Source organism: Corvus cornix, chromosome 5 (assembly GCF_000738735.6).
Source record: "Corvus cornix cornix isolate S_Up_H32 chromosome 5, ASM73873v5, whole genome shotgun sequence".
NCBI lineage: Eukaryota > Metazoa > Chordata > Aves > Passeriformes > Corvidae > Corvus > Corvus cornix.
In genome coordinates, this window is record NC_046335.1 from 36,259,426 (window position 1) to 36,274,796 (window position 15,371).

The window sequence follows — 15,371 nt, forward strand, 5'->3', positions numbered from 1 at the left end:
CAGAATCTGATGTTTTCAGTAGAGGCCTCTATTTTAGAGCTTCAAGTGTTTATGCGTCACAAGGATATTTTGAAATTCAGTCTTAAAGTTCAAGGCAACTTAACAGGTTGTAGAAAATGAGAGGCGTTCATATATTATTCTTAAGGTGCTAGTTTGGCAAGCAGGGCTCATCCACATTCACCTTTACAAGACAGAAGTCACCCAGCAGGGCAAATGCTGAAAACTGAATTGAGGTGGGAAATAAAGCTCTCACAGACAGTGCTTCTACCACCAACATTTATTTCTGTTAAAGCAGATTATAAATCATCAGTACAAATATATATAACTTACATTTGCTTGTAAGGCCAAAGTTTAAAAGTAAAGTTAAAATGAGATGGTTTTCACAAGTCACCAGAGGCAGAACCTGGACCAGCTGCAGCCTTAACCACAAGGTTTCACAAATCAGTGGGAAAAAATAAAACCAAAGTTAAAAACCTCTAAGAACTATTGACAGACAAACATAAAATGGTTTCCCAGGGAGTCCCAGGATGTAGATATGATGACAGTAAGTTGTCACAGTAGTGTTAGAACCAATAGATTAAGACAAAGAAACTGCAGCAATATATGAAAGGAAAAAAAAATCCATACTATATAGAATATGTAGATTGATTCCAATAAAAAACAGTAAATTCTCCCCATGGTTTTCAAACCATGACAATACTGTTCTTTAATTTTCTTTATTTAAAACTACGATATAATGACTTATTGGTTGTGATTGTTGTTGCAATATGCTACTTACAATGAACAGATACAAGAACAAGCTAGAGCCCCTTTTTCCACCCCCCAATATTACTTACAATAAGAATCAGCGATAAATCAATCTTATGTACAATTTCTTACATCCAACCCCCCTTTTTTTTTAACCTTTGGCAAGATTACTTACAACTCATACAGCTTTTAATATCCAACTATTTAAAATATTCTAAATGCATAAAAATAAAGATTTTGGCTTTACTTTATTCTTTACATATAATATTGACTTTGTTACTCAAAATGGAAGCTCAACTTTTTCCACAAACCTAGCTTTTGCTAAGGTGACAACATCCCACCCATATCCACCCCCCACCCTACCCAATTCTTCCCTGAGGGGGAACATCCAGGACTTTCAGGGCATCAGGAGGACACAGGTACAAACATCTGCCTTCCTTTCTGTGAGATGATTGATGTTTCTGCAGAACAGGCTTTGGGACTGGGTGCCTTTCTTTGCTTCATTTGACTTCCAGCTTTCCAAGTGAGGAGGGAATGCAGACTGGGGTGGCTCCAGGACTCCTTTTAAGAACTGCACATTAAATTGTCTGTGTGTTTCCATCCTCCCCCTAATTGCTCTCTCTTTCTAACCCATTTTTGTTTGAAGGGACCTTTGGGATTATCAAAGCAAACTGATCAGAAACAGTCCCCTCTGCTCCCTTTATCCCTCTATCCTAATGTACAATTTATCCGCCCCCCACAGGACCGCTTAAAGTTCAATCTCGAATGTCTTCTGTAGGTCACTGGAGAAGGGGTTGGTGGGGGAGGGGTTGGTGCGCTGCTTTGCCTTGCCCTCCAGAGCTGCCCACTGCGCCTCGAAGGGGTCGACCTGCGGGGCGGGCGCGGGGGGCTGCGAATGCTTGTCCTCGGCAGCCCACTTGCCCCCCTCCACGCCGTTGAAGGCGGCGGAGCCGTTGTGCTGCGCGGGCGGGTGGAAGAAGGGGCTGGCGGTGGCGCTGCTGCTGCTGCTGTCGTACTGAGGGACCGGCTGCTGCTTCACCAGACTGGGGGACTGATGCGGGTGGGCCGCTGGAGTGTGGCTGGCAGTACCAAAGACGTTGGCTACCATCTGGGAAGGTGTGATTCCAACCACAGGGACGCTTGGGGCTGCATAGGTCATCCCATTTGCTACAGCATAGGGCTGAGCCGGAATAAATGCCGGCTGCATGGGCGGTACCACACCCACCGGCACAGGCTGAGGTGCAATGAAGGTGCTGACTGGGAAGGCTGGTGCTGACTGGGAGGCTGGAGCTGCTGGAGGAGGCTGGAGCAGTGGCTGGGGGGCTGGGGCTGAGGTTGGCTGCTGTTGGGCTCTGACAGTCTTTGAGACCTCTTCCAACCAGCGGTCTGCCTCCGAGGGAGTGCGTCTGTGATTTCCTTGGAAGAGACTTGGTGAGGCCGCACCTGAGGAGGTGCTGCTCCATTCAGTGCCTGAGAAGGAAAGCATGGGCAAGTCACAAACGTTTCCATTCCTCAGCCTTTGATTGGTTAGAAAGACTGGAGGGTGTACACAAGAACACACAGGCCTCCTCCCACCATGACTGAAAGATGCTCCCAACACTGGAAGCATCTTTATGCATTCACTATACTGTTCTGTTCTAGGAAGACATTCGTCAAGATGAGGTAGGTAAGAGCTGCTTCACTAAAATGCAGATTTATGGGGTTTTTTCTTCATAGCACACATCTGAGACTTTAGGGTACACAGGAAAGCTGCTGCCTGCACTCAACTTGGTGGCAGTGATCTAGTCCACAACCACTAATCCCCCTAACTGGGAAGTATCAGTTTCTGAAGGTACAGCTCAGGACTGGCGGACTTGGAACACAAAGGTCTAAGAAACTGTTTTAAAGACAAAATCTTACAAGGCCAAGCAGAACCTACTATTTCACTAGCAAAGTTTCTCTCATGGAGTGGTGCTTACACCATGAAATAAAATAACTTAGATTGCAGCCTTCTAGCACATGTGCCCACATGGGTGACAGCCATTTCACCTTATACAGTGCAGGCAAGGCCTGGAGGGACAGACTAAGCTTACTAAACAGAAGAAATGAACCTCTAAAGCCTTTAAGCAACCAATTTAATCCCTCCTTATGTACGTTAGTGAAAAGAACACCCAAAAATTATTTTGGGTACACACAGATTCTTTCCCTTTTATACACACAAACTCGCATACAATTTCATTACTTCCTTTTTAAGCACTGATTTTATAAAATGCTGCCAAAATAAGAATCAGTCCAGGTTATAGACCCAGAACCAACAAGATCATCGCTTCCCTCCATCCACTCGTGCAAAACGCTACTACTTCCGGCTTTTGTTCCTGTTCCTTCCACTTGCCATTAAGTGGCACTGACAATTGTCTCAGGGGCTCAATTATGCTTTTGATCCAAGTTCTTATAGCAATGCACCGGATCTACTTCCAGTCTTACCAGCGACCACGGCTGCAGCTCCAGTATTAGCAGCAGGAGCATGAGCCCAAGGATTGGTTTCACGAACTGGCATAGCTGTGGACACTACAGCAGCTTGGGATGGTTTAGCAGCAAGCACACAGAAGGCAGAGGCAGTGCCATTAACTAAAATGGGAGCAGACAACATCAGTGCGATTAATTCATGCAAGGCATGCATGTGACTGGAGTATTAGTGGGCCAGGTCAGACATATCAACATACAACAATTTTAGACACTTCCACATGACAGGAGTTTGTGTAATTAGCCAAACTGGACTGACAGTCAATAAAGGTAGTAAATTTCATTTCACCAAGCCAACACTTGTTAAGAGAATCATGGGATGGTGGATTTTGATATACTTTAGGAGGCCTTGAGTCCTGATGACTGACTGAAGTTAAATTTGTTGTTTCTATAAGGAAGAAACATGGCTCACCAGTAGTTATTGTACAGTTAAGTTTAGATTCAAAAGAAGAACATATTGTAGATACAAAGTTACAATAACTACATTTAACATGGAGAGGTTCTTTTTTCACACAACTTTTATAAAAGCATAGCAGTGGAATGAATATTAATGCCTGCTATGAGTTCTATAGCTGGCATTTTTCCACAACTTATCTAAGAATTTGTGTAAAAAACAGTAATCGTAGTGGCACAAAATCCCTTCCCATGTGAGATCTGGTTCCTATGACACACTCCTGTGGAGTTCAGGTGGCAGAATGTTAAAACAGCCATTACCTCAAAGCCAGTCCCTTTTATAGGTAACTATCGTGTGGTAGGTGCATGGACTTATTGTTAAAAACAAAACCACAGAAAAATTAAACAGACGAGATGAATAAAGCAGGATGCATTCACCCAAAATATTGGTAACAGGACTTGCACAAGAAATGAAGACCATGTGTTACTGGAAAGCAACATTATGTGCATTCAAGCCTCATCCAGCACCCAAAGAAATCACAAACCTTGAAAGGCAGGAGACTGTGGTGCAACTACTGTCACTGGTTTTGTCATGGGGGCCGAAGAGAAAGGATCTTCTGATGGTGTGCTGAAAGCACTGGTGATCTGAGAGCACAGGGCACTAATGCTGTCTGTTTCCCCTTCTACCTCTGGGACTAAAATGTAAACAGAATTCATTAAATTGAAAGTTTAAAGGATACAGAAACAATTTACAACTACCAATGTGAAACTGAAATATAATTAGTTCCCTTAATGTCCTACATGTTATTGCGACTGATTTGCATGACAGCTTTTTTTTTTTTTTTTTACATTAGTGTTGAAGATCTGGCCTGAAATAGAACACCACATTAATGTATTTTGTGATTAAGTCAAGAGGGCAAGGAGATCACTGTTCCAGATTTAAAGGATGCTTGTATCAGAAAATAAAAAGGGTTTTCTACAGTATCAAAGTGCTAAACTTCTCAAGAGTTTGGCTCTAAGATTTGGCATTCTGTGAAATAAAAATACTTATCATAGATTTAAGTGTTCCAACAACATATTTGTACAGTAACTATGTGAACTTTAAATGTACTGACAGCAATGCACAGCGGCAAGTTCAGTCTAGAGTTAGTGTTGATTGTTCCAGTTCAATGGTAGCTGAAATCCCCAGTTCCTGTGCTAGAATCATAAAAGCAAAAGCTGAATGCTCAGATAAAATGGATGTTCAGTTTTAAACAAAGCATCAGTATCATGTGGATAATGTAACATCTGGAGTGAAGCTGCCAGCTTACCAGATGTTCTCATTATTGCTAACGGCAGTGTTTTCCAAAAGTACCGATCATCAGTCCGTCATTGCACAGAACTGACATGAGCAGGCATAATCAAGCACAAAATAGTGTAAGAAACATAAAATATCTGCACACAACATGCACCAGATCTAAAATTCACAGGGAGGCATGCCCAAAAATTGATTCTTTGAGGGATATTCCAATACAGTGCATGCAGTGGGACAATAAGCAGCACTGGCAGTGGCATATATGGGAACATGCATCAGAAATGTTCTGAATCATGAAAAATTGAGACTGTGGCGTGCTCAGTGACTCACTACTGAGCAGTGCACTATTACTGTAAAACTGATTGGCTCAATGCTGGTCTTAAATCACAGGTCACTAAACAAGGATTATGAAAGAAGTCAGACTAAGTATTTTTGTTGGGTTTGCCTTTGCCACAGTCATTTTTACTTCCAAGCTTAGAACCCCAAAACCAGCTCTGTTGCCAAGTGAGAGTACAGCTGGCCTGAAGGATAACACCTAGCTAAGGGAACTCTAGGACATTATGCAAGGTAATGAGCACCTCAGGAGTTTATGTTGGGATGACTCTTAGAAAACCCCGCTAGCATCATGTGAAAACTGTACCATGTAATACTGATACAGCCAGCTGTGCCACCTGAACAGGTTGGTTCTCTTAATACAACGTGAAAAGCAATTTCATTGCTCTCAAAAAGAATTCAGACAGGTAGAAGGACAGACTGCAGAAGAGCATCACATGATCCCAAGACAAGTGGTTAAGACCTTGAAGGGATTTGTGTCTCAGGATGCCCTGACAGTAAGTGGAAGAACTGGTTCAGTGACTCAGAGGGAAGAGCCAAAACCTAATTCACCAACACCCATTCCTGGAACACTTCAAGCTGTGCTCCAGTACTTCAGATAGCAATTACAACTGTCTTCTGCACGTGAACCCTGCATTTGAAATTCTTGCCTATTCCCAAAGCAGAAATTCTCTGACATTGTGATGTTTGTTCACGATAAATGATCAACATGAGGCAGGAAGAAGGATTTACTAGAAAATAAGGAGTTACTTGAAGCCAAAGAAAAGGAGGAAGAGACAATTTAAGGCCATGTTTCACTGGAACCATTTGGTTTTACCTGAGTTTTTCATGGGGAAATCAGTCTTCCTTTGCACTGTTGAAGGCAGCTCATTTATTCGCAAAGACAACTGGCGTTTAAACGGAGACATCTTTTGGCTAAGGGCGGGGAAGCCCCTGAAAGACCCTTGCCTGGCAAGCTGTTCTATAGGGGCATGCCGCCGTGGGATAGCGTGAGGGTTGCTCATTTCTTTATCCAGAGAGGCAGCAACTTCAGCAGTAGGAGAGGTTGGTGAGCCAGAAGAGGGGGCAGTATTGTTTGGTGCAGCACCTGGTGTTACTGTTTTCACTTCTGTTTCAACTGCTGGAGGAAACAGGGTGAGGTTAGAAAAGTAAAGCAAAATACTGTTCAACTGCCTACCTGTACTCCCATTTGTTTTGAAAAGAGAAATTGCAGGAATCTGCATAACTAGTACTCTTGCAAATGTTTCTAATAGCACAGCAGAAACACAATTTCTGTCTACCTTCATTGTTTTCACCATGTCACCTGACATACACCCAAGCCCCACAGCTTTATAAGGCAAGCCACTTCCTAGAAATGACAGCCTTTCATATGTTTTCTTTCCAGCTGTTCCTGAGATCCCAGCTCTAGAAGTACCTGCAATTAAGGTTTAAGACTGAAAAATGTATTGTATATTTGAGACCTTTACTTTGCCTCACACAGAACCATGGACAAAATATTACTATACAAACTGTATTAAGTGACTTAGGGCAGCACAACTCAGCAGCAGCAGGGAACAGAACACAGCTCTAGGACCCTCTTTTAAAAACCACCCTTCCAGCCCTGCAGAATCAGCAGCAGCAGCCAAACACACTGCACAAGCTTTAGCAGGCCAAAGGTAGCAGCAGCAGCAGGTTGGGCTGCAGCTCCCAGCTCCTCCAGGAAATACATTACAGGTAGAGGGAAACGTGCTGCAAGGTAGATCCAGCCTCTGAGCTGACACATTTGCAAGGAGTTCCTGTGTCACTTCTGTACTGATTTTAGCTGCTATGTTACCACCCAATCATGAGTTATTTGCACTGGAAGCTCCTCCAGCTTAAAGACGGCTGCTTCATTTTGCATGGCTTTGCGTAGCACCACAATGCTCCTGTCAGACAGGCCTAATGGTACAAATGTAGGATTAAACTTGGTATAAATGATGAATCTTATAATTAGAATAGCAATGGGGATTTTTCCACCTCTAGGAAAACTCTTTTTCACTCAAAAATGAATTGGCTTTGGGGGCAATAAACACAGCTGATCAACACAGAAGGACAAAAGAAAATCTCACTATCCTGGTATGAACTCTCATTTTACCCATACTGTTTTCCAAACGTCTTAGAAAAAGCAATGACTTTTTTTTGACACACCAGCAGAATAACTAAAAGTCTGGTAAAGAGAGGAGTCAGACTAGAGATTTCTGAGGAGCTGGAATGGTAGCAGGAACTAATTACATTGTCTTGCAAGCTTCAGTACCCATAAGTTGCAGCTGCTCATTCAAGTGAAACTTTTCTAATCAGTCTTTCTTGGAAAGGATTTCACACACCTTCACTGAGTCAAGACTTTGACTCATGCCCTCAAGTAACAAAGGCCTTGTGTTTGAGCTTCATTTAGCACATTCTAAAACTAATGTATGGAAACAAGCAGATGGATGATGAAAACGAAGATTAAAGTTTTGCAATGAAGGGGCAGCATAAAACTTGCTGTGGAATCCTCTGAAACAAAAGCCAGACTTCACTGTGAAGCAGGTTATGAACAGTATTTATAATACTTATTTTTTGTTAGCTGTAGAACTGTAATAAAGCTGTAGGCTTTGTAATAAAACTTGAGTAAGAAGTTCTACTTTCACTTAATTTCGGAACACTATCTCATTCTCAAATCAGTTAGTTACTAATTTTGAACATAATTAATAATCAAAAAGCTGTGTTTTACGAGGAGGGAGTGGTTATTGTGGATTTTTTTTGGAAAGCACTCTGTGATTATCTGTTCTTCCCTCATGCAGTATAACTCTATACATACACTCTGTAACCTGCCTTAAAAATCAAAATAAAAATACATTCTTTTCTAAGAAAAACACATATAATTTTCTGTTCATTTACCATAAGCATAAGACTGCATAAATGATTACTTTGTGTCTGGCAGGCTTGTTGTTTCTTTTTAACAATTTTCTAATAAGGCCTTTTATTATGGTACCTACAAGTGTTCTCTGCCATAAAGCAGGCTGACAAAACAAAGCAGAAGCAGCTTTCACATATGAAGCCACTTGCACCTTTTCTAGAAGACATGGGAAAATGCTGAGTGAATTTGGGAGCATTTTTCATCTTGTGAACTGACAAGGGTCTGGGAATATGATTTGAACATAGTAAGGCTCAAGAGGTGGAATGCTGTAAGGACATTAAGCTTCAATCCCTGCAGAGGCCTCAGTGCTGGTTCTGCTCGCTACAGATGATTGTTTAAATTGCATCCCGTACCTTTAGCATCCGGCATCTGTCTCATAATCTCCTCTCTCTCTGCTTGTTCAGTAGCTGTAGTGACCCTGAATGACCCCTCTCTAGTGAATGTGGTTCTGCTGGCATCAAAGGTGGCAGTCACTCCACACTCCTTCTCTCGCTTCTGCTTTCGCTCCAGGCATGCTGCAAATGCACAGCCCACGGCGTGACTCAACCTTTCCCCCTGCACAAGACAACATTGCATCACACAGTGACTGGAACAGAAACATACACGTGCTTCAAGCATCACAAACTGATAACCTGCCTTTACAAGATCAATCTAATTAAGGCATTAAAGAAAACTATTTTAATTGTATTTTAGCCTTAAACCTGGTACATCAATACTCCCAACTACTAATGCACAAGCCATGTTCAAGAAAGCCACCCAGGAATGAGTAAGATTGTTGGATGATCTGTTTAGTTCAACTGCTACTAAGATGCCAGAGCAATAACGTGCCTGCACTGATCCCTTGCCTCTAGATACATGTGTGCACAAAGAAACTCTCATGAAGCTGTCTTAAGGTGTAAGTCCTGAAGGACAGGTAAGTGCTATTCTTGGAGAAAGTTTACAGAGGGCTCAGGGCAACACTACCCTTGTGTGCATCTGTGAAAGTTAAAAGTACAGTGTGACTACTCACACCTCAATGGTCCTGACCAAATGCACCAGTTAGAGTTAGGAGTGCCTAATGAAAAGCACTTCCATTACTCACCAGGTCAAAAGAATCCACTATCCAATAACTGTAAAAAGGAAATTCAAGCCAGAGAAGTCCAGCAACCCAGCTGATACAGCTGCTACAGCTGAATCAGAGGCACTATTGCTACCAGTAGCTCAACTCATCTATCATAATCAGTAGGTGAATTGACCTGTTATTCATAGATGAAAACAGAAATGTTCCAGCTCTAACATAATTTTAGTGGGAATTTCTTGTTGGAGAGGGGCCCCAACAATTTCTGACTTCATTGTTTAAAGAAAAATGATAAATTACCAAGCACCATTGCTCTGAACATGCAACAATGGGGAGTTCATGCAGTGAATTTGCATGAGGTTTCAAGCACTTTGTATAATATAGGCAGGATTCAACTATTAGCAGAGAGAAGAAAAGGCCAGATCAGGGAGTTAAATAACTTACCTAAGTCTACACAGCAAGAAACTGATTTTAAACCTACTCAAAACATTTTTGTCACTCAGAAGCAAATAGAATGCTAATTTAATTCAGTTTAGCTCCATCTCTTAACATTCAGATGACTTTTCCTTCAAGATAGCATTTGCGTACAAGTTGCTGCATTCATAACCAGTCTGTATTTACTCACTATGATTTTATCCTGGAAAAACTGTCATTGCTGTTTCAGTTTTTGGCTGTAAACATTTTCAGATGAGAAAATTTTCTGTCTATTCTTAGAAGAGTAGTTCCCTTCTGCTGGAGATTATCTGAGGCTGACTGCACTCCTTTCACACACAGGCTGAGCAGCATTTCTCTCCGTAAGACGGCACCACAGAGGGATGGCAAATAATTCAGATACAGGGAATTAGAATTAAAATAATTTTCAAGGATTAAGTAATATCTGGAGTCAAAACATACTGCAGTATTCCAGGTACTCAATTTTTCTGCCCTTTGCTTCTAGCTAAGAGTTGGGAGAGCTGGACACACACCATACTAAGCTTACCGTGTCCTTCACAGCCATAAAGCAGTGGCAGATCCAGCGTCTCGTTGTGCCATCTCGGCAGATGTATGAGAACGCCCGGTCAAAGTTCCTGTCTGGTGCGCAGAAAGAAACCTTCTCTATTGTCTGATCAACTATAAGATCCTAGAGGGAAGAAATCCCCCCCACAATAAAAGAATGTGAGGAAATACACTTGAACAAGTCATTGTCAGTAGTAATTGCACAAAAATGAGTTATACTAAAAAGGGGATAACCTGATGTGGCTGTAATTATCTGTCATCAGTCACCATTCAGAATCTGTTCCCAGTATGAAACAAAATGAAGAGATGACATTCTCCACCAGCCATCTTTGCCAGAGTTGTGCCAAGGCACCACTTAAGAATTTAGGGACCCAATGAATTCCTATGATCTCTCCTCTAGACTATGGAGGCACACGTTATTTTATTTGTACAGCAGCTCTGTATTCTTGCAACCAGAAAGTCTTCACTGTGGTTAAAACACAATGCTGACACTTAGGGGAGAGGTCTGCAAGTATGAAAAGGTCTAGCAGCTGCTACATAAAGAGCAAAAACTCATCTCCCAGTCAGCTAAGCAGGGATGCAAGAGAAAAGCACCAGCAGCATTGGTAGTACCAAACACTCCCTATTTAATCCCACAGATGGGAGAAGTATTTCTAAAAAGGAGATAGTACAGTTTAAGATTATGCCATCCTCATTAAAAATTAGTTTTTCAATATTTTTTCCAAATTGCTTCATTTGGTTGGTGCCTAGCACTTGGCACCTCTGCTGATGTATTCAGCCACCAGGAGGCAATAGTTTATTTTCTTTTTAAATCCTATACTTTTCATTACCTCCAGAGTCTGCACAACTTATTAAAATTCCATTTGAAAATACTGCATATGTGCAGCAACATTTCTAAAAATAATACATGTATTATTACTTTTAAATGAGGCAATCAGTAGACTGAATTCATTCACACCAGTATGTTTGTATTAGAAACTGAATTCTTGAGAGATAGCAACTTTAGCTCTGATGAACCATACCACTACAGCAGCCCTGGAGAAGTCTAACCACAAGCAGATATTTGACAGGCAGTTGCACTCCAGAGGGATATGAATTACCTCTGCCTGTCAGTGTTAGCTTGGAGAAATCATCTTTTAGGTTGAAAAAAGTAAATGTTAATTGATATGAATATAAAACAAACTATTTCAGACTGACAAGAGTTAAAACTGTTCTCATAGCCATGCCATCTTTTAAAATACTAGTGCACTTGTAGTGGTAAGCCTAAAGCTCTTATTTCTAATTGCCTACATCTACATAAAACCAAGAATCATTTGCTCTCACTTGGACACAGGTGCCTTGGTGGTACACAATGTGCTAATTCATAATAAAAAATTGTAATTTCACAATTAAAAAAAACTGTAAAACAATCTAGAATCATGCCTCAAACATAGTAGTTTTCCACTTCAGACCAACATCTTAGATATTAAAGATTATTGAATTTGATATATGCAGTTACTATTTAGTTTGAGTCTGGAGGTACAATCTCCCTATTTAATTTACTCTGCATTTAATTTAATTTACTCCCATTTAATTTACATTGCATTTTGGAAGCTCTTGTTCATTCAGATCCATTCTAGGATTTGGATGCACTGAAAATTATATATATATGATTTATATATATATATATATAGTATTGATTAATGTGAGTTTGCCTATATATTACTATTGCAACCTTTTGCAGTGGTGCAGAACAAAGTCCAGGGGCTCTTCAAGTCCACTATCAACAGAAGTTATCAGGAAAACAACAGTAAATGCAACAAAAAATATTCCAAGCTTGTGCTACACCTGCTACATTTTATAAAATGTATCTTGAGAGTAGTGTAGAATTAACTGGGGAAAAAAATTAGCAGGTGTACATATGTTTACAAAACAATAAATTATTAAACTAAACTACACACTTCAGTCTTCCTTTCAAATACCAACATTCACAGTAACATAAAGATTGGTGTCCATTTAAAGATATAGCACATACATTATTAGAGAGGGATTTAAAACTTTTGCCCAGGGAAATCTAACCTTTGTTTTCTCATCTACAACTCTGAGTCCATCCGCCGAAACCCACAGGACTGCTTTGACGGCTTTCTTCCCAGACTTTCAAGAAAAGGAAAAAAAAAGGAAAGAAAAAAACAAAACAAAACAGTTTTACACCAACAGCTGATTGCTTCCCGCTTCCCCTCTCCAAGAACTATAACATTGAGTGTAGATGAAGTCCATGGTCAGTAGGGTGCCCAAAGCTCAATCCAAGTTGCAAAACATTAAGAGAACCAAGCCAAAGCCAGTATTTCAGAAACAGCACGTCGTGGGGATGGGGAGAGGGCACAGGACAGGTGAGGCAAAAATAAGGTGTACATCCACTGACAGTAAAGAATTCAAGACTGACCAAGTGGGTGAAGAATTCCACTAGTCAGAAGACACTCATTCATAAGGAGTTACACCACAGGTAGCTTCTTCAGCACAAGTTTAAACATAGGAAAATTCTTACCTGATATTTCCACCAGCCCTACCCTCTGCCCCAATAGTCACATGGCAGAATCATAGCATTACCTTAAACCAGTGTTAAAAGCATCCCAAAATCATCAGTTACAGTGTAGTTTATTAAGCTCATAAGCTTAATGCTAAGATCAATCACCCAAATATGTTTCACTAATTTATTAAGAGCTAAATGTCTAATCTTGGGAGAGAGGTATAAAAATAGGATTTCTTAACCCTTTGGTGTGTATCTTGAAAAGCAGTGGTGTGTGGCAGGCAGATGCAGCGGAGAGCAGTCTGGCTTTTAGCCAAAACCTGACTGTGGGAACTTTCAGCCACCGCAACCAGAGGCTAAGTAAAAGTGGGAAATACAGGAAGGCTTCAGGAGCCACTTAAACTACAGATTCTTTCTAGGCTGTTTACTTTTCAAGGGAAAGTTACAGAAAACAGTATAAACACAATAGTCTTCTGAAGCTAATTCATTGAAAATAAAACAAGTCAACAATTTTACTGGTTGTTACAGAGAACTACTACTAGAAAAATAGTACCTTTTTTTGAGCATGTCACTTTAATTCACAATCCCCCTACTTCAGCCAGTTATTAAAATATTCTCTCCATGTGTTTTGAAGCACTGGGTTTACATAGTTTGTGGCTGCTAATGGCACCCACCAGAAACCACTGCAGGGAGTGAAGAAAGCAACAGGGGAAAGAAAAAAGGTGAAGGGATTTCAGGTAGTGGCTTCAAGCTAGAATTGCAACTATTTTATAATTTTTTAATAGTTTACTGCAGATGTATATACTCTATATTCTTACAGCAAGTAACAGAACAAGAATACATTCTGGCATAAGTTCCAAGTCTGCAATTTTAACACTGTAAGAATGAAATATCTTGGAGTGAAAAGTCTCCAATTATATCACATTGGTTTCATTCTCCAGAGAAAGCAGCAAGTGTGAAGAAAAAGGTGCTGGCAGAACTTCTGTTTGTTTTTTGGGGAGGAACTATCTGTCCCGATTTCGGAAGCAGCAATGACATCCTGAGCATTTTCAAAAAGCTTGGTGAGAACAGAGAATGGCACTGACTTGCACAGAAGAGCATTTAAAGAAAAAAAGAGAGAAAATAAGCACAGCATGAAAGCAAGCTACAGAGATGTGCTTGCAGAAGCAAGTTTCTAAATGACCATCCAGCCTGTTGGATACCCCAGAGAATGTTTAATTTAGATTCTGGAATGCCTAATGGAAAGAGTGCAATTCACAACAGAAAATATACTTAAATTTACCGTTATATGTGTAAGAAAATATTGCAGCATATAAAAGTCACTTCTAATATTTTGTTTAAAAGGCAGTTAAATATCAATACCCACAAAACATAGTCTGTATTTTCAATGCTCAGCTAGCTCCCACAGCCTGAAAGTACCTATTTTCCAAGACAAATGGTTTGTAGAGGTCTGTCTCCTTGAACTGTTTTAAAAAGAGTATTGGTTTTTTATAAGCTGTAAGTATTAAAAATCTTTATTTCAAGCAAATACAAACAATCAAGTGAAGAAAATGCCTGCAGGGAACTGTTTGGTCTAGATTGCCATCATTAGATTGAGAGATACACATCTTTCCCCAGCAAACAATAAAAACCTTGTCCCTACAGAAACTGTGAACAGTTCCTGAAGTTTGTATTAAAGCCAAGTTTAACTGAGCTGGGTATTTCACAAAGCAATGCTGATCCTTCACAGAGCTACTCACTCGCTATTTTACCAAATGAGGATTTAGAAATAGCTAACACATGGAGCTCCATGTTTCTCAGAATAAAATGAAAAGGCTGAAGAGCTTTCTAAGCCCTCTTTTCCCACTGAAACATTAAGTTCCACGTGCAAGATAACCAAAGATGGGTTTGCTACACTAAGAGAAAAAGAAAACTCACTTTCATCTCCCAATTCCTTCTTCTAGATTTATGGTGGATGCAGTGCTTTGAAAGGGCTTATGCTTATAGTTTATACCCCAAACCCACTGCTACTACTGCTGGACAATTAATTATTTTTACATTTACTGAATTCTCAGCTTATCTGTGCCTACTAGTGATATATAAAGGAACACACTGGTCCAAATGAGTTTCTATTGGATATACAAATCAAAGTACCACTCCCTTATGGGTGGGACATTGCCAAGTAAACAGTGATTACGGAGTAGATAGGAGCATTTGCACTATTGGCACATACTGGACAAAGATCAGACCAGCTGCAAGATACTGCACGGGAAGTGAACTCCAACGCAGGATCACAGCTTGTGTAACAAATACTGGAAGGTACAGGCAACTCCAAACAGAACAATTTAAAGCAAGAAGCCAATACCCACTGGAACAGGATGGTCTGAAATGTTGCTACCAAGGGACTCATCTAGATATCCAGATCAGTAGCTTGTCTTGATATTCTAGGGCTTTTAAATGACAGCACTGCCTGAGGAGAGCCATGTGTGGCATCGACTCCCAGGAGCCTGATTTGTCAGTGCTGAGTCAGCACCGATTGACACCTCACTGCTCAGCACTTCTGGGGAGGTCAGTTATCTGCTCCAGCACAAGATTCATTACCTGGACTCATTTCAGAGTCCTCAGACATCTCCAGGGTGGGCACTCATCC

At 40.7% G+C, this 15,371-nt stretch overlaps 1 protein-coding gene across 12 annotated transcripts in view; it reads right to left on the bottom strand.

Annotated features, from left to right (window-relative positions):
- Nucleotides 1-262: 262 nt before the first annotated feature.
- The window catches only part of NUMB (NUMB endocytic adaptor protein), a 92,781-nt gene continuing 77,672 nt past the window's right edge, over nucleotides 263-15,371 (bottom strand). For 4 of the 12 annotated variants that reach the window (XM_039551798.1, XM_039551797.1, XM_039551795.1 and 1 more), the window contains 7 exons: nucleotides 12,295-12,369; nucleotides 10,220-10,360; nucleotides 8,537-8,738; nucleotides 6,087-6,389; nucleotides 4,188-4,337; nucleotides 3,211-3,354; nucleotides 263-2,217 (listed from right to left, as the gene is read on the bottom strand). In XM_039551798.1, coding sequence (XP_039407732.1) covers nucleotides 1,496-2,217; nucleotides 3,211-3,354; nucleotides 4,188-4,337; nucleotides 6,087-6,389; nucleotides 8,537-8,738; nucleotides 10,220-10,360; nucleotides 12,295-12,369 — 1,737 coding nt within the window. In that variant the 3' untranslated portion in view covers nucleotides 263-1,495. The remainder of the gene's footprint in view (nucleotides 2,218-3,210; nucleotides 3,355-4,187; nucleotides 4,338-6,086; nucleotides 6,390-8,536; nucleotides 8,739-10,219; nucleotides 10,361-12,294; nucleotides 12,370-15,371) is intronic. The other 8 variants (XM_039551803.1, XM_039551802.1, XM_039551800.1 and 5 more) reach the window with 4 other exon arrangements.